This window comes from Podarcis raffonei, chromosome 8 (assembly GCF_027172205.1).
Source record: "Podarcis raffonei isolate rPodRaf1 chromosome 8, rPodRaf1.pri, whole genome shotgun sequence".
Classification (NCBI taxonomy): Eukaryota; Metazoa; Chordata; class Lepidosauria; order Squamata; family Lacertidae; genus Podarcis; species Podarcis raffonei.
The window spans coordinates 39,456,318-39,481,161 of NC_070609.1; the positions used below are offsets into that span (position 1 = coordinate 39,456,318).

A 24,844-nucleotide genomic window follows, 5' to 3' on the forward strand; every position below is an offset into this window, starting at 1 on the left:
TCACTAGGCAATTCATTCCCTCCTCTTTTTCCTGATGTATTCATTTTGAATGGCTTCAAACCATTAAAAAAAACAAACCCCCAGATTACTTTTAAGAGAATAAAACCTCTGCCTTCTGATCTTCCCCAGATTCTAAAGAGGTGGCAGAACCTTCATTCCAATTCTGCTAGAAGCTGTGGTTGAAGTTAACTTGTACAAAAGCAGCACTGGTCACTTGTTTAAAATCTCCCATGGTCCTCTTCAGACATTTGCTGTGAATGCACAAAGAGGACTGTGGGCTAAACACTCAAGCCCCACACCCTTGTTCCCACAGGAGACTTCCCCCAATTCAGCAAGAAGGTGTGAAGGAGGGCCATAGATCAGCAGCAAAAGCTATTCCCCCACGTAGAATGCATTTCTGCATGTTATGCCCACTAATATATGATTATATATGCAGTCTATCCTAACATATACAGTTGTACCTTGGTTCTCAAACAGAATGTGTTCCGGGAGTCCGTTCGACTCCCGGAACCGTTCAAAACTAAGGTGTGGCTTCCAATTGGCTGCAGTAGCGTCCTGCAGCCAATCGGAAGCTGTGGAAGCCGCACTGGACGTTCGGCTTCTGAAAACCGTTCCAAAAGCAGAACACTCACTTCTGGGTTTCGATTGTTCGGGAGGTGATTTGTTCAGGAGCCAAGGCGTTTGAGTTCCAAGGTATGACTGTACATTTATGGATGAAGAACCATATTGCAAAATTTGGAATACTGCAAATTTTGAAGGACAGCTTTGTTTTGGTTTGCATATTGTTTCAGAAAGTGTGCATTTGGTACGTTTGCTTTTAAATGTGAACTGAGTCAAAATTCTCCCCTATCCGTAGTTCAGACATAACACTCAAACACGGCAAGTAATATACATTTAAGGTCAAGACTACAAAGCTGCAATCATATTACATATATTTTTGATACGTTCTTTGCTTAGTGTCTTCTCATGGGAGCTAAACCTCAGCTAGGGCTGCTCCTCTACCCCTGTGCTCTCCATTTACAGTATAGTTTTCCTCTTTTAAGCATTTTGAAACACTGCTGTAAAATTCTTGCAACCATCAGACAAAATAAGAGTTTTCACTGCTTCAGAGATAAGCTTTCTCTCTACCTTTTATTTTCTATTTCCTGATTTGGCACCAAAAAGACCCAAGAAAACATCTCTTGCGCACGGGACACAATTCCAGACATAGACAAAAGCCTGTTCCTCATGAGCACTCATGAAATATGATCTCTTGCCAAATGCATAGCAAACCAACAAATGAACAACTTCTCAGCCTCCTCTTCAACCTATTGGGAACACCCCTTTTGCTCATGTGCACCTGGCCCCGGCCCTGCCTTGTCATTTGTTTTTAAAGTGGAAAAGTGATTGCATAAATCCACACAATAACCAAAGAACAGGCATCACCAGAACTTCTGGGTAAAAATGTCACTTGCTCACATTCAGCTTCCATTTCTTAGGCCTGTCCTTTTCTAACTCTCTTCTGGTTTGTTGTCATGCTATAAGCAATCTGGGTCAGGAACCCATATCCACCCCCTCTTCTGTTTCGCAAGTTCTCTGTGGGCAGAACAGTAATCAAGAATAACCACTCTTTAAGGTTCCTGAAGAGCTTCTGTTCAAAGGGAGACCCTTCTGCACCAGGGGCACTTGGCTTGGGGTAGCCAAAGAGAAAGGGGAACAGATTTTGTGGTCAAATTCTGGACCAAGTGAAAGCGTGCAAGTTACCTGTGCTAACGCCATCCTGCGGAATGGAAGACTTAAATCCAGCTGTTGGTGGTAGAATGGGGTCTCCATAGCATTTAAGAGTCAAAGGAAGACATGTGAGTAATAAAGTATATCTGTTAGATCCTTTTGGTCTCAGAACTGAGGACGGTTTGTGAGATGACCTTGGAACAAATGCAGTAAGTAGAAAAGCAAGGCTATCTCAGGGAACTCTTCCGCCCAGAGAATACTCACCGTAGTTTCATCTTCATGGAGCACTTGGTCATACCCGCTCAGCGCGACACAGAAAATGATTGCTGTGACATCCTCAAAACAGTGGATCCATTTCTTACGTTCTGACCTCTGACCTCCAACATCAAACAGCCTGAGGAAGAAACACAACCCTTCATTATGCCCAGTATCCAAAGAATTGCATGGCTAGTCCCACAAGACCAAGCATCGTTCTCTGCTGCGCCAGAGCACAGGACTAGAACTGATGGTGGAAATTACAGGGGAGTTGTTGTTTTTATAGATCAACCTAAGGAAATGGGTGTGGCCTCCAGAGAGTTCTAAGGGACAGGTAGAGAGGCTTGGAGGCTGCATTCAGCTCCTGGGCCTCAAGCTCCCCAGTCATTGCCAGCTAGTGGTCATTCCACACACATCAGTGCCATTTCCCATCACATTTTCTTTTTTTTTTTTTATAATATTTTTATTGAACAGTTTTTTATATAACAGAAACAAAACATACATAAACAAACATCAAACAATAGTAAAACATAAAACAAGTACCATTTCATAACCCAATTTCTAAACCTTACTTCCACGACCTCCTCTTACTTCTCGTTTCTGTATTCCAGATTCTTACAATTATTCAGCGAAATCTTGCCTTATTTTGTTATAAATTTATACTAATCACCCTTATTCTCTTTGTCATGACCATTACTAATAGTAACCATTTATTTTAATCCAGCATCATTCTAACTGTCATTAATTTTATAATGTTTCTTTAAATAGTCCTTGAACTTTTTCCATTCTTCTTCCGCCGCTTCTCTTCCCTGGTCTCGGATTCTGCTCGTCATCTCTGCCAAGCTCATATAGTCCATCACCTTTCCCATCACATTTTCTTTTAAGATTTATTAGCAGTTAGAAAAGTGACAGGAGAATGATACTAGAAAGTGCGCGCTAACAACCAACTTCTGTGTCAATAGATACCCCACCTGGACTTGCCCTTAGTCATTTTGATTTTGGAACTTTTTGTGTGTGAAGGTTAGTGCTGCTGTTTAATCTCATTTGCTGTTTAAATCTTGATGGTTTCAGAGTTCTTTAATGCTATTGCTTGGCATGTTTCTACCTCATGTTCCATTGTCCATTCCTTTTCAATGTCTTTAGACAGGAAGCTACAAAGAATGTGCATAAATAAAGTTTCATGACGCTGTCATATTACACATTTATAGCATGAGCTGGCCTTTGTTAATTCAGGTTGGAATTTTCTTTGCATAGTCATGATAATCTGTTTGCATTTTCACATCACACTAACCGGAAGTGGAGGTTTTTGAATGTGAAATGGGTTTCTACAATGCCAGTTGTTTTGACCCTGGTTCGAAGGATGTCTTGCTCTGTAGGCTGGTAGTCAGCACCTCCGATTCGATCTAAGCTGTCTAGGTAGCTGTAAAGTGGAAAACATTAAGGAAAAGCATAAGGATATATGAGTTATAAGGATAAAATACGCCGCAATGTTTTTCATTGATGCTTAAGGGGAGAAAATTCTCTTTGGGAAAACATACTTCTAAATGTCAGAAGTTATTTAAACAACAAAGAACAGAATTAAACCACATATAAATATACTGTGAGGGAGAAGGGGGGGTGTTATTGTTTTTGTTTGTTACTATATTACATCCTTTTTTGGTTTTATATTGTAAATTGTCCAGTGATCCTCGGATGAAGTGTGGCATAGAAAATCAATGAATGAAAGAAATAAGAAGTGCTATTTTTCTAGAAAAAGAGATGCCAGAACTCATTCTCTTAGAATGGCAATGGCACCCACCTGAGATGTGCCAGAACTGAGTTTCCATGAGTTCCAGCTGAAAAAAGCCCTGCATGTTATAAATTACTTATGCAGTTGTTCAGAGAGATTCAACGGACATGTAGGTCTATGCCATTTTTTCTCCACTGCCACCGCTTCCTCTATTCAAGTCAACAGAGATCTCTTGCTTCCAGGGGAAAGTAGATGTATCCGCCCCGCTCAAGTCTATGATGGAGGTTTGAAGTCCGCCCTCCAACATTTCCCCATTCCAGTCTTTCCTGGGATATATGTTCCCTTCTCTACCTTGCTGCTATGATTCCTATGGTGCCAATCCCCAAGTGGTAAAGTATGGAAGGAAAACCTTTTTCAGTTCAAGGGCCACATTCCTTTCTGAGGGCCACATGCCAGTGGTGGGTCACATGCTCATATATCCCCCATATTTTGTCCAGACAAGTAAGATGCATTATCAGAATTCAAGGATGCATTGCAGCCAGGCAAGAACTCTTAGGACATGAAGCAGTGCCAATGGAGGGTTTGGTCTGGAAAGAGCTTCAAGGGCCAGATAGGAAGGCCTGGAGGGCCACATTCCTGTGGTAGTCTGGAGAACAGCTGCAGCTATAATTCTGAAATTTTGCAGGCTTTGTGCCCTCAGAGAGGAAAGGGTGATCATACCTGTAAATTGCATCAAAGTCTGGCAGAAAATAAAATAGATTTCCTTTCTTTTCCGTTTTAAAAAATCAAACTTTAAAGCTGCCCTGCACAAAACCCCTGATTATATCTGCCTACAGATTGTACAGCTTAATCCACTGGAGGGCTATTATGCCTGCAAATTTGATCCACTTCTGTGAGAAAGGGAAAAAAGAGCTTTGTTTTTAACAGATCTAATTTGGTCCTGAATAATAAGCTGAACTGGAAATACAGAGTGACTCTGAAACCAATCGAGGATGCTTCTGATACAAGTCCTCAACCCATATGCACAGCCTGAATGTATTGATCTTATCTTCTTAAATGTTTTGTATTGCAACAGAGTACCATTTTATGAGTCAGTCATTAGCGGGGTGAGCAAGCGGAAAGCTCTATTGCAGTTTGCTGCTGAAGGCAAAATTACATCTCTTGGGGCACAGTAGGAAAGAGAGTGGCTGAGCTATAGGAAGAAAAGCAGGAAACCATATCAGGAAATGCCCTTCTGGACATCTTCACATGTTAGCATTCAGCCTAGCAGAAAGATTTTCCTCTTTCCATTTTTTTAGGCTGCGCAGAGACATTATTTAAGTGAGTTAAAGTGGTATGGTAGAGGCACCACGGATAAATGAATACATGCATTTCTTCTCACCAACGTCATCTCTGGCCAACAAGAGTTTCTGAAGCACTTTGCCAGCTTGAGATAGCCTGGTGCCCTCCAGATGTCTTGGACTACTTCCAGGCCTAGCCAGCAAAGCCGGTGTGGCAAAGGACATAGTAGACTAACCAGCTAACACCTATTTTCCAGAGATGACTGTGGCTTGAGGGTACATGCCCAGGGCAACCAGGATTCTCATAGAATTTCATATATCATCAGCAGGGAAGAGTCATAACCACTGGCATTATCATATGCCTACTTATTATTTGCATGTGACCTCAGGTAGACTGCATTGCATGTAATTACTTTTTTTAAATTACAGAATGGCTTTTGAACATATTAGCCCTGCTGAAGATGACAGTTCTGTTATGTAGCTGTTGGCATCTGGCTCATTCGACTGTCACATTGGAGCAGTTGTTGGGGCCCTGAGCCATCAAGAAGGCAGAATATTAATCCAAACCACCCCTCTCTCCAAAAAGTATGGGCTAGTATGGGACAGAAGAGTTCCTGCAACTGTATTACATTTTGGCCGTGAGCCCTGGAAGACCTGTTCCCTGCCTTTCAGGCCTTTTCCAGCCAGCCTGGGAGGGCAGGGCCCTGACTGCAGGGTCTACAATGACTGTTAGCAGCTCCCCAGGGTTTCATGTTTGAAGCCACGCAGAGTGGCTGGGGCAACCCAGTCAGATAGGTGGAATACAAACAATAAAATTATTGTTGTCATTATTCATACAGAACCCAGAACCTTCTGCATACAAAGCAGCACAGCTCATCCCTACTGCTCTCCCAAACCGATTGAGGAAATGCCCAGATAAAAAAAAAGGACAGTAAAGAGATTATGTTCTCACGTTACAGAATCTTGTCCTTTATCCAATTGAGGTGACATAGTGACAGCCATTCTTCGCTCCCTAGCTAATTCTCAAGGCGGAGGCTGGTCCTTGGGCAACACTGATATATGGGCCATACCAATGAAATATATTAGAACCGTACTGAGCTGCTTGCACCTTGAGAATATGTAAGCTTTTGAAAGTGATGAACCAAATGCGTGTTGTACGAGACAACTGGGAGGATTTTATCCTAATGAGCATCTCAGCGGCTGCCTCAGATGAAAATTGAAGTTGATACAGTCGAATGATGCAGACCTGCTATTACCACAGGGGAACATCTGCAGTGTGGGCTCGTAAGAGTTCAGTCTGCCAACCGTGCACTTAAGAATATAGGAAGAGCCCTGCTGCTGTTCAGACCAAAACCCCATCTAGTCCAGCCTTCTGCTCTCACAGTGATGCCTCTGGGAAGCTCCCAAGTGGGACCTGAGGGCAGCAGCAGTTTCCCCACTTGCGATTCCCAGAAATTGGTATTCAGAGGCATGCTGCGTCCAGCAGTGGAAGCAGAATACAGCTAGTGTGCCAGTCTTATCCTCCACGAACCTGTCTAATCCACTTTTAGCACCCTCCAAGTTGGTGGCCATCGCTACATCTTGCTAGAGCGAGTTCCATAGCTTAACTGTGCTCAGAATGAACAAGTACTTTCCTTTGTCTGTCCTGAATCTTCCACCATTGAGCTTATTGGATGGTCTTGAATTCTGTTATAAGGAGAAAAACTTCTTGGCTGCAGTGCCCACAATCACCACTACCCCAACCTTCATGTGCACACAGACTCCTATGGGAACAGAGGTGTAGTGGTCCAGGTTGAGGGGACCCCATTAATATTTCTTAAGCAGGGTCCCTGTCTCCAACATCCTAGAGCTATCCAGTCACAGCATGAAAAGGGAGCTTCTTAGCCACTGAGAGGAAGTCTCCTCACCCTTTGCGCTGACTGGAATGAAAGCAGTTGAGTCAGTCATGGAGGAATGGCTCTTAGAGTCACTATTCAGTAGGTGCTTGGGAAGAACAATGAAGAGTTGTTGTTCTGTTTGCTCTAAAGCTAAGCATTTACAAGCATCAAAAACACCTGGCGCTTCAGTTTCACGAGACTGGTGTGCAGGTTCTATTATATACCATGACATTTCAATGAAAACAACTTAGGTCACTCCAAAAGAAGATACTGGAACCCTCAAAATCATTTGCCCACGTATGTGCACAGGAAACAGTAACTCTAGCTGAAAGACAACATATGGAGATCTGCACTGATCATTGCAATACATCCTAGATGACCCTTAGGGTCCCTTCCAACTCTACAATTCTATCATTCCTAAACACTTTTATTGTATAAGATTATTGTACAATCTTAGAAGGGGCCCTGACTATGATTATCATGAATTTGCACGTCTGAATTTGCCACTATACTACTGCATTTTACCATCTTTCTCAGCTTCTGAGCTTCTCCAGGGGTATCTGACTGGCTGCAGTCAAGAGAGGCAGCACGCTAAGCTAAAAGCATTGCTCTGACTCAGCATCCCTTCAAAAAACTGAAAGGCAAAATGTACTCAACTCTAAAAGGACAATGAAAGCTCCGCTCCCAAGAAATCCAAATTGTGGGCCAGGAAAAGCTGAATTCTCTGAGCTGTGAAACCATTGTGGAAATTGATCTGATGTGCATAATTTTGCTTCCTTTGCATCATTTATTTTGGTTTTCGTTAGCCATGGAGAGGAATGAGCATCATGAAGCGGAAGAGGCTGTGGGTTTTGAGGAGCCTGAATGGGCATTTACTTACAACTCAGGGAGGAGTTGCTGTGCCACTCAAGTCCTGCTTGTGAGCTTCCCATTAGAGTACAGTAGTACCTCAGGTTACATACGCTTCAGGTTACAGACTCCGCTAACCCAGAAATAGTACCTCAGGTTAAGAACTTTGCTTCAGGATGAGAACAGAAATCGTGCTCCGGCAGCGCACGAATTTAGGATAGAGAAAGGGACACGACAAGGCTGCCCAATTTCCCCTCTACTTTTTATCTCTGTCCTGGAGGTTTTGTTAAACATGATTAGGAGGGACCATTTGACTAAAGGTATAATGGTCGGAGCTAAACAATATAAATTGAAAGCTTTTGCAGATGACCTAGTATTGACACTACAGGAGCCAGAATCTAGCACCAAAAGAGTATTAGAACTGATCCAAGAGTTTGGTCATGTAGCAGGATTTAAGTTGAATAAGTTAAAAACCAAAGTTCTTGAGAAAAATTTAACAATGACCGAAAGAGAGAGGTTTCAGAATGAGACGGGTTTAACAGTGGTTAAGAAGGTGAAATACCTGGGGATTAACATGACAGCTAAAAATGGGAATTTATTCAAGGATAATTATGAAAAGTGTTGGTCGGACGTTAAAAGGGATTTAGAAATATGGTCAAACTTGAAGCTTTCCTTGCTGGGCCGAATTGCTGTTATAAAGATGAATGTATTGCCAAGAATGCTGTTTTTGTTTCAATCGTTACAAATATTAGATAAAATGGACTGTTTCAAGAAGTGGCAGAGAGACATTTCTAAATTTGTCTGGCAGGGCAAGAAACCCAGAATAAAATTTAAAATATTAACTGATGCTAAGGAAAGACGGGGATTTCCCCTGCCAGACCTTAAACTTTATTATGAATCAGCAGCTTTTTGCTGGTTGAAGGACTGGCTGCTTCTTGAGAACACAGACATTTTGGACTTAGAAGGTTTCAATAATGCTTTTGGATGGCATGCATACTTGTGGTACGACAAGGTTAAAGCTCATAAGGCATTTAAAAACCATATTGTCAGGAAAGCATTGTTTAATGTCTGGATACGATATAAAGACTTACTTGAAAATAAAACCCCAAGGTGGTTGTCACCAATGGAGGCAAAAGCTCAAAAAAGGCTCAATATGGAGGCCAAGTGGCCAAAATATTGGGAGATTTTGGAGCAAGAAGGAGATAAATTGAAATTGCAGAGTTTTGAGAAATTAAAAGATAGAGTGTGAGATTGGCTTCACTATTATCAAATAAGAGAGGTATATAATTTGGACAAAAAAATTGGCTTCCAGGTGGAAAAATCAAAGTTGGAAACAGAAGTGTTAGATCCCAAAACTAAGATACTTTCAAGAATGTATAACTTGCTGTTAAAATGGAATACTCAAGATGAAACGGTTAAATCTGCTATGATTAAATGGGCACAGGATGTTGGACATAATATTATGTTTGCTGACTGGGAACAGTTGTGGAACACAGGTATGAAATTTACGGCATGTAATGCTTTAAGAGAGAATATTATGAAAATGGTATACAGGTGGTACATGACATCAGTCAAGCTCGCAAAAATCTATCACTTGCCCGATAATAAATGTTGGAAATGTAAAGAAACTGAAGGTACATTCTTTCACCTTTGGTGGACATGCCCAAAGATTAAGGCCTTCTGGGAAATGATATACAATGAATTGAAAAAGGTATTTAAATATACCTTTCTGAAGAAACCAGAGGCCTTCCTCTTGGGCATTGTCGGCCAATTGGTGCCAAAGAAGGACAGAACTTTTTTTATGTATGCAACAACAGCAGCAAGAATACTCATTGCAAAGTATTGGAAGACACAAGAATTACCCACCCTGGAAGAATGGCAGATGAAGGTGATGGACTATATGGAACTGGCAGAAATGACTGGCAGAATCCGTGACCAGGGAGAAGAGTTGGTGGAAGAAGATTGGAAGAAATTTAAAGACTACTTGCAGAAATACTGTAAAATTAAGGAATGTTAAAATGATGTTGGATGGAAAATAAGTGGTATTGGTAAAAAGTTTTACAAGAATATGCAAGTATGGATTGATAACGGTTAAAATATATATTTACAATAGGTGATGATATTGAGCTATGAAAAATGGTAGAGGGTAAGGATTTGCTGAAAGGACTTTTTAAATGGGAATACAAAAGGGGAGGTGTGAGGAGGTCAAAGAATTAAGGAAATGAGACTAAGGACTATTGAAAGATGGAGTTAATTTTGAATTTTTTCTGTTTTCTTTCTTATATTTTGCTATTATGATTTTTTCTTTTTTATATATACTTTTTCTATGTGTGTTTTTTCTCACTTTTTTTTCTTTAGTTTGTTAATTTTTTTTATTCTGTATTGTGTGATTGTATGTTTCTGTTTAAAACTTCAATAAATATTAAAAAAAAAACACAGAGTCAAGCCTTCCGGGAACCGCTCAAAAAAATGGCGCCTGGGTGGATTTTTGCTGAATAGGCAAAATGTATGGGAAAATCCAGACGTACGGCAAGTTAGGCTAAGAAAAGCCCCCCAAATGGATGTGGGGGCTTTTTTTGGGGGGGAGATGCCCCCCAAAGTCTCAAACAACCTAAACAACTTTTGGGAATATGGCAACCCTAGTCAAGCCTCCATGTTCTCAGTGACGCCATGGTGTTGTTCCATGCCAAGCCTCTAGGGGGCTCTCTGTGTATGGGATGAACAGACCAGCCTATTCCTAGCCCACTTCAGTTTTGCACAAGTTCATTCAAAAGCTGCTCTGTTTGTTTCCATGCCAGTTTTTTTTTTAAACTGCACGAAAATTTGCATTATATCCACATGCTTGTATGCATTTTACCCTGAATGCACATTTTTGTACACATTCTGAAATACACATTTTTAGATGCAGGCAGGCCTTTTTGTGACTCAAGAACAGTACTGTAAAATTAGGAGGAGTAACAGTGGGTAACAGTGTTCGAATCTGTTGTCTGGGAAGTTCAAATTTGCTTAGTTCACTTAAAAACGAAGGCTGAAAACACTCCTCAAGCATCTACACTGTGTATATGCAGAAACAAAGCAAGCAAGCAGACCAGGAAAAAAAGACCCTGTTGAAGAAGGAAGCCACTATGACAGGGTGCGGCCAGGAGTTATTAATGGGACATACAGATAAAATAAACGCTCATGTCTCCCTACCTGTCTAATCCTCTCCTCCTCAGAAAGTAGGGAAGGGGAAAAAACCGTCAGTATCTGTTTCCCTCTGTTTCTTAATTTCAGTTCCCCACATTTCCGTAACAGTTTGTGATTTTAATTTTTTTTTAAAGCAAAATCCTCCTCTATGAAATTATCCTCATATACACAAATTTTTGTGTTATAAACTTGCCTAACATGCACACTTCTGCAAGCAACTTCCACTCCAGCCTACCTCACAGAGGTGTTGTGGGGATTACATGAGGAGGATGGGGGAAACCGTGTGCGCCACCTTGAGCTCCCTGAGGGAAAAGGTGGGATTGAAATGCAGTAAATAAAATATGCCATTTTGCACACGTGACTTGGCTGGAAAACTGCATTTCAACATTTAGAGAAGTGTGAATTTCGATGGATGGCTGCATTTTGGTTTGCATATGTTTCGGAAAGCATGAATTTGGTAGATTCACCTTTAAATGCACACTGAACTGAATTTATCCCAACTCCACTCCTTATCCAGCCTTCCCTGTGCTTTTGCTCTCCACTTTAGTTCACTTTTTTCCATTTTTATTTTTTACAGTTCCCATCTTCCTTTGCCTAGCAGGAACAAACTCCCCTAGCAACCAACTATCTGAAAATGGCATTTGTTTCCTTTATGGCAGACTTGCGCTTGTTAGCTGGTCTCTGCTGAATAAAATGCTTTAATGGGCCTCTGTGAATGAGAGCCAGAGAGAGGGAAGGAGCAAAGAGGGGCAAGGACAACAGCCTCATTCCCAGGTTGTAAAGGGAAAAAGAGAATAGGCTTGTCCAGCAGGCCTGGCACAGCCAACGCTTCTGTAAATGCTGCTTTGGAGTGCTGAGGACTGCATACAAATGATGGAGTCTCAGAGGCTTCAAGATGGCAGGATCAGGGATGATATGTCTGCATGAGTGGAGGAAGGGAGGTCAGAACGCCAGGCTCATCTGCAAGTGTTGAATTGCGAGCAAGGAGGGCCCTACGGCATCGCTCTGTATGTAGGGTTGCCGTACTTCAAAAAGCAAAATTCCTGACACCTGCAAAGTTGTTGAGCTTTATTTAGGAAGCTCCCAAAATTGTTGAGCTTTTTAAAGGAAACCACCAAAGTTGTTGAGCTTCCGGCTGCTTGTTCCATCACATTGCCATATATCCAGGTTTCCCCTGACATTTTGCCGCTTTGGCAAAATTCAACCCTGACGCCATTTTTACACCTGAAAACAAGGACATGTCAGGAATTTTCCTGATGTATGGCAAGACTCTGTATGTAGTTCAACAACATCTGGACGTCCACAGGCTTTCCACTCAGGCAGATTCCTGCCTGTCTCAATAACTCCCAAAACAGGAACAGGGACCCCTTTTCAGCCATACTTGGCAACCTTCTGAGGGACACGGGCCAGAGATGGGTTGGCCGGGGGAAAAGCATGGAAAACCAAGAATGTGAACTGTACCTTTGTGCAGCAGGCTAGTTTCTAGACACACTCGCCCACCTCTTGCTATCCACCATCCATGATCCAAGCAGGATCAGAGTTCAAAATCTCATTAAGACAGGGCAAAAAAAAATCCCCTCAAGAAGGGTGTGATGCAACACCGCTGGTGAGGGGGAAAGAGCCTGGAGGTTTGAATTGGGCCTTGTGTTCCCCATGCTTCTCCCAAAATTGGCAGCCCCAAATCCTCCCCAAAGAGAACGGAGAATAGTTTGCAAAGGAAGGGCTGGTAGCCATGTTCACTGCAGAGCTTACGTGAGTGCAGATGGAGACAACTTTAACAAATAGGGTAGGCTTTATGTGTATTGATTATCCATTCAGTCTCTGGCACAGGAAGGTACATGTGCTCTTATGGGGAGTGTCTGTGGCCAGGGATGATAAATAGAGATGGCTGTCCATGAATGCATCTTCTTCCAGATGCTGCCATTGCACAAAAACATATGTGTATGTTCTCTCACTAACTATAGCATCTCTGATCTAAGAAGGAGGAAGGCAGTCAAAGGACTTACCCATCCTACCGATCTTAATAATAATAATAATAATAATAATAATAATAATAATAATAATAATAATAATTATTATTATTATTTATTATTTATACCCCGCCCATCTGGCTGGGCTTCCCCAGCCACTCTGGGCGGCTTCCAAAAGAATATTAAAATACTGTGATACATCAAACATTAAAAGCTTCCCTAAACAGGGCTGCCTTCAGATGTCTTCTAAAAGTCTGGTAGTTGTTGTTGTAAATGGACTCACTCATTCTGACCTCCCCCTGCCAAAGACCCTTGAAGTTGGAAGTCACTGTCTTGATATACCTCAGGGAGGCGGCCTTCAAGGTATCTGGACCACACACCTGGCTGGACTTTGAGATCACCAGGAAATCACCCTTCTCACAGCACCTCAGATCTGTGAGATGTGGCATGTGGAACAGACCTACATTCAGTGAAGGGTCAGAATTGGAGCAAACTCATAAATTCATAAATTTGGCAAGGGCTGGAAATAACAAGAAGTAGCTTCCTTGTGAGGCCAGCCTGGTGAAGGCTCACTGTGGAGTGGGCCAGAAATTCCCTACTGTTGGTGAAAGGAATTGCATTTCTTTTTAAATTAAGCTTTCTCTAAATTGTCATCTATGCATACAAATTTGCATATGCAAAGGTTGTGCAAATCTGTGCCTGCTTTTTGGTTGTTCCCTCCCCCCCTTTTTTGGTGATGTGTACAAGGGGGCAACCTACCTTGGGCAGCCTTCCCTTCCATGGACTATTGCAGCCCCTTTTAAAGGTCACTGAATATTTACTTATTTAATTTCCATGCTGCCCTTCATCCGAGGATCACAGGGCTGTTTACAATATAAAATCACAAAAATACACACCATAGTAACAAACGAAGACAAACCCCCCCACTTTAAATGGTTCAAAAGATTGTTTAGTTTGCCCAAAACTTGGGAGAAGAGAAATGTTTTTGCCAGTCGCCTAAAAATATGTAACGAAGGTGCCAGGCGAGCCTCTCTGGAGAGAGCTTTGCACAAGCGGGGAATAAGTCTGTGCTGAGCATTCCTGCAGGATTTCAAAAAGGGGTCTTTCTTGGCCCTATGCAGAGAGGTAAGGGATTGAACCTGGGACCTTCTGCATGCAAAGCACCTGCTCTGCCTCTGAGCTGCATTCCCTTCTCCTAACAAAGCGCTTAACAAATCCAATCATTTGCTGTTGTGCCGCTGCTGCTGTTTCCTATGGGTGACGTATCAGATCACTGGCCAAACTCCTGAATCTTTCCTCCCCTTTTTTCGTGTACAGCCAAATTATGATTACTGATCCCTAAATGCACATGGTTTCCCACACTTTACTCTGTGGCACTTTCACAAAGTTACATCTGATGGAGTTGCAGTTGCCAGCAAAAGCGCACGCCAGCTCTGCTCAGCAAAATATTGGATAAAATTAATTTTTTAGACATTGCGCTGGTTGCTACTTCCAATGTGCAAAAGCATCTTTGCCAAGTGAGAGCTTAAAGTTTGAACTGAGTTCCCATCTTGTATGCCATGAGGCATCGTACTCTTCCCAGCAGGGCCAGCCTAGGGCGTTTTGCAGCTGGAGGCAGAACAGAAACTGCCACCCTCCCACCTCCTCCTCCTCCTCCTTTTCCCGAGGCAACTGGAGCACCCTGGAGAAGCCCTGGCATGCTAAAGCAGTGGGGTAGAAAAAGGGAGGCTGGAGAGGAGCAAGGAACAGTGATGGGGGTCCGGAAAAGAACAGAAGGCAGCGTGTGGGGTGCTCCTGCACTCCTTGGGTCTGCTGCCCAACCCAGCTCTTCCCAGGCTGCCACCTGAAACAACTGCCTCACCAAGTCTCCTGGCAGCGCTTATTTTTTTTTAGAAAAAAAGATGTTGGTACTCATCATGAAGTTGTTACACTAATTGACACACTTTTGGGGGGGAAGGTGCCAGTACTGTGTACCCTTGAGTACCTCTAGAAAAAAAGCACTGCCTCCTGGGCAGGTAGCCCTGCCTCCCAGCCACTTATGGTTAAGATGATAAGGGACATCACTGGTCCATCTAGACAGGTATGGTCCACACAGGCCAGCTGAGATTCTTGGGCAGAAGTTACCAGCAATGGCCCATGAGTTGGGGTGGTGATGGTGTGGCAGTCCTGTGCTCACCAAGATGGGGATGGGACAAGGCAGTGGCAAAGTCAGAGGAACTCCAGGTTGGCCAACTCACCATGGCCAACTCAGGGCTCTCCTGACCTCACCACAGGCATGTGCCTGCAGAGCCACAACTAACCCGGAGCTCTTCTGAACTTATCACTGTTCCGCCCCACCCTATTGCTGCCCCAGAGAACGGCAGCACTTTTGCCACTGGGGAGGCACTGCTGCTGCTCTGCCCCTTCATGGGCCACTGCTGGAAGTTGCTGCTTCCAACAGTCCTGCTGTTTCGAACTCTTTAAATGAAAAGACCTTAAAATGGGTGCAAGGCTTGTGAAAAGCTATAGCCTCTCCTTGAGACCTATGGGACCTATGGGATACTCACTACTGAGCAGAGTCGTTGAGCTGATATTCTCGGGACCGGTTGAAGCATTCTTGGAGACCAGAGTCTGCCCAAAGTCTCATCATTGCTGAAAGAAGTTCTGGAGAGAAGGGCTCTGTGTCCTCCATCCGACTGACAACGTCACAAACCATCTTTGCATCAGCCTGGAGAGAAAGAGAGAAGAAGCGGGACATGTCATATTTGCACAGTGTTGAAGAATCCACAGGAAGGAAACATGCAAAAGGCGGAAAAACATACAATTTCTCAAACCATTCCTTTTTCCTACAAAACTCATTTGTTTTAGTTTCATGTAGTTAGAAAGGCACTCATTATCTGAAGAATTACCACCAGCTTTTGTCACTCCCGTTCATTTCCCACTGATACTCATGTGAGTCTCTGGTGACCCACCAATTGTGAATTTGGAAGCAAGTACAGAATTTCACACCTGTTGTTTTGCATTAGAAATGAAGTTTCTGGTCCTTAAGGATATAAAAATAGGCACAGAAGGGTGTGTGAGCAATGCCTTGTGAGATTTTAAAATGGCCTGGAGAGTCTAGAGAGAACTTCTGAGGTTTCAGAGTAGCATCAGTGCCCTGCATAACTCTGTGCCCTTCTACCCAAGCCCAACAGATGTGGGACACATTGGACCAAGTAAGGAAATACATGCAAATTTGCTGACGTTTCACAATTGATGATGATGATGGTGCCAACTGCAGCCCAAATAAGGTTGTTCCCTTAATGTGGACAGCATTATCAATAAGCATATGTTGCTTCACCTCTGCCAGGAGAACAAAGGAGGAATTGATAGTGCCTGTTGTATGCATACTTAAACTCTGGAATAATAATACTATAACAACCAATCACCCATTTACTGAGCATTCATCCTGATTTGCTTGCAAAAAGTTTGCAGGGAGATTAGACAATGTAGCAAGCATTATTCCCCACTCCCCAATGTGTTTCCCCACCACTTTCCTTATTGCAAGAAGTTGATTTTGCAGGGCAAGCAGGTTTGCGGTGCAAGAGCTCCAATCAACTATAATGGTGCAAACTAAATTTGCATGTATGCGATTGAATCTTAACCCCAAATAGCAATAATCTGGAAGTTCTCTACATGAACTTTTCTTATCCATCAGATATCTGGTTGCTAATATACATAATCAGAATATTCATTCTCTCTCTCTCTCTCTCTCTCTCTCTCTCCTCCCCCCATCTTCCTTCTTCTGTTTTCTACCTTTGAAGCATGACTGCAGCTTTTCCTTTTCTGGCAAGACCTTCACACAGTGCTGTAGCTCTGCTGAGGAAGCTGTTTGCTAGAATGCATCAATTTGTTTTCTTCAAACTGCAGAAACACACTGTTGGAAGGGGCAGGTGCTTGTTCGCCAGCAATGGGGTGGGTGCACATGCCTCTCAAGCCAAGCAGTGACACGGTGTAATTTATTGCGGCGCTACTATAATTTGGGGGAACTGCATGCCAAGGAAAATACGATGGCAATTGATGACAATGATCCTGTGGTCAGGAGTTGGCAATGTAAGGCCCCACAGCCTGTGTCTTGCTTGCCAAAGCTTTCCCCATACAATGACTTAAAAGGAGGATGAGCCATTGAAGAGCAGCAATGCAGGTCTGGGGAGAGCCTGGTTGAGCCAGACAGGCTGCCTACCTATACTCTAGTCCGGAGATTCCCAAACTCTCCCTGCCCCAGATCACTTGCTGAGGGTTGAGGAGGGCTGCTTAAAGATTTTTCTGTTTGTTGTAACAATTGTAATGAGCTGCGCTAGATACTGTATAGCTTTTCAAAACGATGTCATTTTTAAAATAGAATTTTAACTTGTAAGCAAAATATACACAATAAATTAACTTCTTATTTTTTTTTTTTAAAGAGAGCCTTACAAAACAACTTTGCAGCCAGGAAGAGAACTGTATGGCTTTTAACTGGATGAAGATTCAACTCATGGGTAGGCAAATTAAGGCCCAGGGGCCGGATCCAGCCCAATCGCCTTCTCAATCTGGCCTATGGACGGTCCGGGAATCAGTGTGTTTTTACATGAGTAGAATGTGTCTTTTTATTTAAAATGCATCTCTGGGTTATTTGTGGGGCCTGCCTGGTGTTTTTACTTGAGTAGAATGTGTCTTTTTATTTAAAATGCATCTCTGGGTTATTTGTGGGGCATAGGAATTCATTCATTCCCCCCCCTTTCAGAATATATTCCGGCCCCCCACAAGGTCCGAGGGACAGTGGACTGGTCCCCTGCTGAAAAAGTTTGCTGACCCCTGATTCAACTCCTTCATTATAGTCTCCCCTTAACTTTGCTGGCAATCTTCTCCACTCCTTTCAAGTGCCTCCTCCTCCTATCAGTTCCTCTGTAACTTCTGGACAGACACTCCCCCCCCCACAACACACACACACACACACACACACACTAACCCCCCACACGCTAATGAAGATTAAGCATGCTTAGTAGCCATGGAATGCCCAGTGTCAGTCGGAAAAGAGAACTGGAAAACGGAGAGTTGACATGCAAACAGAAAGGGAACTGCTTGGAGGAGCACGTAGCTGGCTGGCTGGAAACCAGGAGCACTCTTGTTAGGAAGTGAGGATACACTGCAACATTTTGTCGCAGGTCACGCTTGAATGCTAGCAGGTCTCTATAAGCAAAATAGAATCACAGAACTGTAGAGTTTGAAGGGACTCCATGGACCATTTAGCCCAACTCTTTGCAATGTAGGAATCACAACTAAAGAATTCCTGACAGGTGGCCATCTACTTGAAAATCTCCAAGGAAGGAGAGTCCACCACCTTCTGAGGGAGTTTCTTTCACTGTCAAAGTGAAAACCTCCTCTTAATGTCCTTTATTGTAATTTGAATCCTCTGGTTTGTGTCCTACCCTCTGGAGCAGCAGAAAACAAGCTTGCTCCATCCCCATGTGACAATCCTTTAGATATTTGAAGATGGCTATCATATCACCTCTCAGTTTCTCCTTCTTCAGTCTAAACACACCCAACTTCCTCAGCTGTTCCTCATAAGGTTTGGTTTCCAGACCCTCTGTCATCTTAGTTGTCCTCCTTTAAGCATGTTGGAGCTTGTCAATATCCTTAAATTGTGGTGCCCAGAATTGGACACAGTATTCTAGGTGGGGTCTGAACAATGTAGAATAGAGCAGTACTGCAGGCAGTGACAATTTTGTGATGCACAAGCCCACCCTGCCCCCATTCCACCCTTGTTCTGCCCTTTTCCAGGTCCAAAAGGACCCACACGCCGGTGGTTGTGCATCAATTGGACATGTGCAAAATGGTCCACAGCTGTATTACTTCCCTTGATCTGGGCACTAAACTTCTGTTGATGCAGCCTAGAATAGAATTAGCTTTTTTGTGGCTGCATCATGTTGTTGACTCATGTTAACAATGCTGTCTGCAGCCTTGGTGTACCTCAAGGAGTCCTTCACTTGTAATAGCCTGCCACACATGTTTATGCTGGCCCCATGTAGGCAGTCTGGGGCATCAGTCAACAGGTTGTAGGCCGTTCTTTCTACAGTTGCTAAAAGTTCTGGGCTTCAGACTGAAGTGTTCAAGGAAGACGGTTGGGAAGAGTGAGAGGAGAAGGCATCTCACAGCCGGCAAAAATGTGCGATGAGTTGCTTTGGGAGGGGCTGATATGCAAGCTTGTGGTCCTGGAGGCAATCTGGCTGTCAGGATATCAGTTCTTTAAGAACCAACATGTCCTTAAGGACTTGTCCTCAATCCTTCAACTTGCGCACGTGCTTAAACAAGTGCTGTGCCAAAATCCATCCTCCTGTTTCTCAAACTTTTCCTCCCCTTGCATTTTTCTACCTCGTTCTCATAATGTCTGTGAGGTTTCAAGCTTATCTTAGTGATGCGAGGTAGCCAAGACTGATGCACATTTTCTTTCTTTCCAACAAAAAATGACTCCAGGCCTCTGCAGCCTGCCCACCCACGCTTCCTGATCTGAAAAAAGTCCCAGGAGAGGACTTACCCCATGCTGCCTTCTCCTGGGCTTTGACTGAAGTACAGATAGCCAGGAAGAAGCAATGTAATGTGGAAAGCTGGTGAGACGGTTGTGCAAAGGAAAGGAAAGACACTCACCAGCCCCCTTGGCCACCTTGACATTCAAGCAAATGCAGCAGAAACCCCAAACTCTGTTCCAGAGAATGTCACTGTTTTTTCCTTTGATAATTTTCAAGTGTGATTTCTTTTTGGAATTAATTGATGAAGAGTGGGTTAAAAAAAATAAATTGGGAAATTTCCCTCTGGTGCAGCACTCACTTTGATGACATTGGACTAAATGACTAAATGAATGTCTATATCAATTTGCATTAAAAAAATACTTTCTCTAAATAGCTCCAGTGAGGTACACGAATACTTCACAGTTGTGTGCGTGATATTCTGCCTTCAAATAGTGCATTTTACAACCTCTGAATGTTAATTCCTTCTTTCTCTTGCCATCGTTGTTTCTGTGTTAGTCTTGCTGCAGTTAAGGATGGCTGTCAAACATCGCATATCCCCCCCCCCCCCGGGAGCACCGTGCTTTTTGACGCCGTCATTTCACCCGCTTGGAAGCCAGTCACGTGGGCCTATTTTACCCATACATGTGCACCAGTGGATCTCTTGGCAGAAGAGATGGATGTGTGACGCGGTACTGTCGAAAAGCATGGCACTTGCAATGCTGTGAGGAGACATGAACGTTCCCTCCTGGTGGTGCTATTACCATAGTAGAGGCTCATTCATGCACGCAAGTCATTATTTGGTAATGCTGCCATCGTATGCAGAGAGGAACCTGCCCCAAGTGTATAGTAATCGGGCACAGAGAAACCAAACATTGTGCGTCTTCACAGGCCCTTAGCTAAGGCCATTTGGGGCACTTTTGCTGCTTTCAAAAGCTTTCCCTCCCACAGCTATATTTTAGAATGTGCCCAGCACTTTAAAATTAGGTCAGGAATGAGAGGTTGGCTGATCCAAGTAAGTCCTTCCATGGGAGGAGGTGGTTTTTGCCGATTCCTCCTCCCTCCTTGCTCTACTGCCCACTTGGTTCTGGGCGCTCCCCTATCCCTAAAGAGCAGGTTTTTCTGGTGTGGCAAAGGGAACGAGCAGCTGAGACTTAAGGGCACTCCATTCTGTGAGCAGAATTTCACTTATGGATCTTTGGGTCCGTCCCAGGCTCACAGGGAACTGGTGCACAGTTTGAGGGCACTCTCGCATCCCACATTCTCATTGGAGGCAAACGTGTTTGAAACCATTTTGTTTAAGCAAGCCTAACCAGACATGTCTTTTAAAGCGCATTGTTGATTTTAATTATCTTTTGAATACTTTTAAATACCTATCTTTAACATACTTTTATTGATAGTTTTAATGCTCTATTGTTGCTGTTTTTAAGCCGTTTGCATGTGCGTAGCCAGGATTTGTGGGGTTTTTTTTGGGGGGGCAGGCATTATGTGGGGGGGGCAGAAGTGAGTTATCTGCGATACAATCGGTCAGTTAGTTAAGTATTTCTAACAGGGAGAAATTGAAGCAAGCAAGGCGCAAGAAAGAATTCAATGGCACATTCCAGTCAGGCAAAAAACATATGGGGGCATATAAAGGGGCTTGGGGGCCACATTTGGCCCCCAGGTCTGAGGCCTAGATTGTTGCTGTTTAAATCATGGTGCATTGATAAGCGTCCAAGGTGTTGCAACAGGTTTACGCTCCTGTTTATGCCATGTCCTTCCTATCTTGTTCCATGAGAAATGGTCTTTTCTCTCCACTTTCTGCTATGTGGACAGAGCTTGCTTATCTTAGGAAAAGGCACCTTATTCAAGGAATGCCAATTGTCACAGATCTGATTTATGATACAAGGGAAGAGGAAGGACATCAATGGACAGTGATGACATAGCAGAAACAAAATCTAAATAGGGATGCAGGACAGGAACACATCTCTAGTGACGCTGAGATCCTCAGCTTGGGACAGATGCTGAGCTAATGTGTCAAGACAGAGGAGTTATTTTGGAACCCACCAGATCAGCAGAAATGGCACCTCCCATCCACTCATTTTAAAAAAATAAAAAAACCCACATGATGGTTTTCACTTTTATCTCCTTTCCAGTGGAAGTCCTTATGAAGGAACTATCAAAAGTCAATGGAAAGGAGACGGTGACATAAATGTGTCCTTGGCACATTTCCTCAGAACAGAGGTCACCAATCGCCCCAAAGAGAATTCCTAAGCTCCTGAGCTTCTTCCCGCTGTTACTGCCCCTTTGATCCCTTGAAGAGTACATAAAACCATAGAATTACAGAACTGTAGAGTTTGTAGGGACCCCAAGGATCATGTAGTCCAACTGCCTTCTATCCAGGAATTTCAACTAGATTGCACATGACAGATGACCATCCAACCTCTGCTTAAAAACTTCCAAGGAAGCAGAGTCCACCACCTCTTGTGGAAGTCTGTTACACTGTTGAGCAGCTCTTACTGTCAGAAAGTTCTTCCTGATGTTTAGTCAGAAACTCCTTGCTTGTAACTTCCTCCCATTGGTTCAAGTTCTGCCCTCCTGAGCAGAAGAAAACAAGCTTGCTCCATCCTCCATGCGACAGCCCTTTAGATATTTGAAGATGGCTATCATTATCTCCTCTCATCTCCTCTTTACCAAGCTAAACATACCGAATTCCATCAAGCGTTCCCCATAAGGCTTGGTTTCCAGGCCTTCTATCATCTTGGTTGCCCTCCTCTGCACACAGTCCAGCTTGTCAATATCCTTCTTATATCGTGATGCTCAGGACTGGATGCTGCACTCCAGGTGTGGTCTGACCAAGGCAGAATAGAGTGGGACTGTTACTTTCCTTGACTGGGACACTAGACTTCTGTTGACTCATGCTGAGTTTGTAGTCTACCAAGACTCCTAGATCTTTTTCACATGTCCTACAGACACACCAGGTGTCTCCCATCTTATATTTGTGTAGCTATCTTATATATCTTATATATCTTATATATATCTTATATATCTTATATATCTTATATCTTATATATATATCTTATATATCCCATCTTATATTTGTGTAGCTTAACATTGTGCTTGTCCCCATAGAAATTCATTTTGTAAGATTTGGCCCAGTTCTCTGATCTGTTATGGTCATCTTGAATCCTGATTCTGTCTTTGGCGGCTTTGGCTACCCCTTCAGGTTTAGTGTCATCTGCAAATTTAATGAGCAGCCCCTCAATATCTTCATCCAAGGCATTTATAAAGATGTTGAACAAGAACAGGCTCAGGACAGAACCCTGCGGCATCCCACTTGTCACTTTTTTCCAGGTCGATGAGGAACCATTAGTGAGCACTTTTGGGGTTTGATCAGTCCACCAGTTACAAATCCACCTAACAGTTACCCCTTGCAGTCCACATTTTACCAGCTTCTCTGCAAGAATATCACGGGGGACTTGGTCTAAAGCCTTACTGAAACTGATACACTACATCTACGACATCCCCCTGACACACCAAGCAAGAGAGAGATTTGTCTGACATGACTTGTTTATGAGAACCCCAAGCTGGGTCTCAGTAATTATAGCATTGTTTTCTACGTGCTCACGGACCAAAGGACCTTAGCTGAAGGAGCACATTCCATTCCATTCCTTTATTTAAATATTTCTAGAACACACTTTTCACAAAAATACAGCGATGTACAAAATTACAGTGCCTTCGCTAAAAGCTTCAATAAAACCTGGTTGGTGGTGGAAAACATGTTTCAAAGATCTGCTGGAATCTATTGGATCCAACTTTTACCCAAAATCCCTTGGAAAAGTGATATTTGCATGCACATAAATTCTCTGTCTCTCTCTCTCTATCTCTGGGCCGAGGGAAGTTAGAAGGGGGAGAGAAGTGACAGAGGCACTCACACAAAAATCCAAATATGCCTGTGGAACTAAAAAAGGTTGCCAACTCCCACCTTAGCAGATTGGATTGAAAAAGGCGGAAGGGTTCCTCCCTTGAAAACTTGCTTCCTTTAAAACTGAACAAGTTTGAAAAGGAAAGAAAAAACAACAGCCACACGCATGCACCAAAGGATCTCCACACAACGCAGCCACCCACTGAAAGGGTACTGAGCCCAGGCCTCCGATATGCATTCGTTAGCTGATTTAACAAGCAATTAACAGTCCAGGCAGAGATGATGCCCCTTCCTTTTCGAGCTCTCCAGGACATGTCTCAAACTGTGAGTGACCTTAACATCTCTCCCCCTCCCCTCTGGGCCCAGCAGGTAAGATTTTGAAATGCGACCTGGCTGGGTCCCCCCCCCCCTTTCTCTTTCCAGGCCAGCCTTCCACTCTCCACCTCCCTCCCCAGCCAGCCCTCCGAGGCAGTGGGATTCAAACCTCCTGCCAGGCTATGCCATCTGTACCGAAGTGCACAATTAAATAAGACAAAACAGGGAAGGGGGGGGGGAATCCACCACCCCTCTGCATCCTAGCAGTTTCCATCCCACTGGGGTTTTGTTTAATGAATACCACGGTGGTATTTGAGACAGGAGAGAGCTAAAAATATATAAGTGGGCACTCGAGGGATGGCTGGACCAGGGCGGAGGGGAGGGGGAGAGAAAAGGCAGCTTGTTGAAAGGTGCCACAATTATTCCTTTTGCCACCCTGGCTGTTTTCCCATTTTCTTTCTTTCTTTCTTTTTTTTTTAAAACACACTCTGTTTTTCAGCTGCTACAGTCTCAGGGTTCTCTGAGGCTTATAACTACAGAGCAATGCTATTTATTTATTTATCATGGTGAATTACTGCTGGGCAGGCATGCACTAAGTGTAAGGAATGGGGGGTGGAGTCCTTGCCCCAGTTCTTGTTCCCCTGTGAACAAGAAAAGAGAAAGAGAAGGATTGGGGCCAGTGGCACTGGTAGGCATCCAAGAGGCAGTGTGGGGCAGCGGTGAGAGTGTCATACTAGGACCTGGGAGACCAGAGTTCAAACCTCCACTCGGTGATGGAGCTCATGGGTGGCCTTGGGCCAGCCACCAACTTGTACCCTAACCTACCTCATAGGGTTGTTGTATGGGTAACATGGAGGAGTAGGAGAGCCATACATACCACCTTGGGCTTCTTGGAGGAAAGATGGGCTAAAGATAGATAGATAGATAGATAGATGATAAATAGATGGCTCCCAGCAATGCTGACTGTTGGTCCACCCCTCCCTCAGTCTCTTGGATTATCTTGCAGTGGCTGAAAGGCAGTCTGCCATCTTGAATTTCCCACAATCCTCCTGGAGTGACCGATACAGGACAAGGAACTTGGTGGGCCTGTTGGCTAGGGTTCCCCCTCTCACCTGGAGCCACCGCTGAAAGGGTGTCCCCAAATAATTTTTAACAGAACAATTGAAGGGGCTTGTTTTCTTTATGGTGTCTAGAGTGGCCAGGTGAAAAAGAAGACAGGGCTCCTGAAACTTTAATTGTTTGGTGAGTGGGGAGAGAGTGAGAGCTATT

The 24,844-nt window shown here is 43.6% G+C and overlaps 1 protein-coding gene across 3 annotated transcripts in view; it reads right to left on the reverse strand.

Moving 5' to 3' along the window:
* GNAO1 (G protein subunit alpha o1) overlaps positions 1 to 24,844 on the reverse strand; it is a 172,605-nt gene that overhangs the window by 31,602 nt on the left and 116,159 nt on the right. For all 3 annotated transcript variants that reach the window (XM_053399464.1, XM_053399465.1, XM_053399463.1), the window contains exons 4-6: positions 15,403 to 15,563; positions 3,257 to 3,385; positions 1,975 to 2,104 (exon numbers count right to left, since the gene is read on the reverse strand). In XM_053399464.1, coding sequence (XP_053255439.1) covers positions 1,975 to 2,104; positions 3,257 to 3,385; positions 15,403 to 15,563 — 420 coding nt within the window. The remainder of the gene's footprint in view (positions 1 to 1,974; positions 2,105 to 3,256; positions 3,386 to 15,402; positions 15,564 to 24,844) is intronic.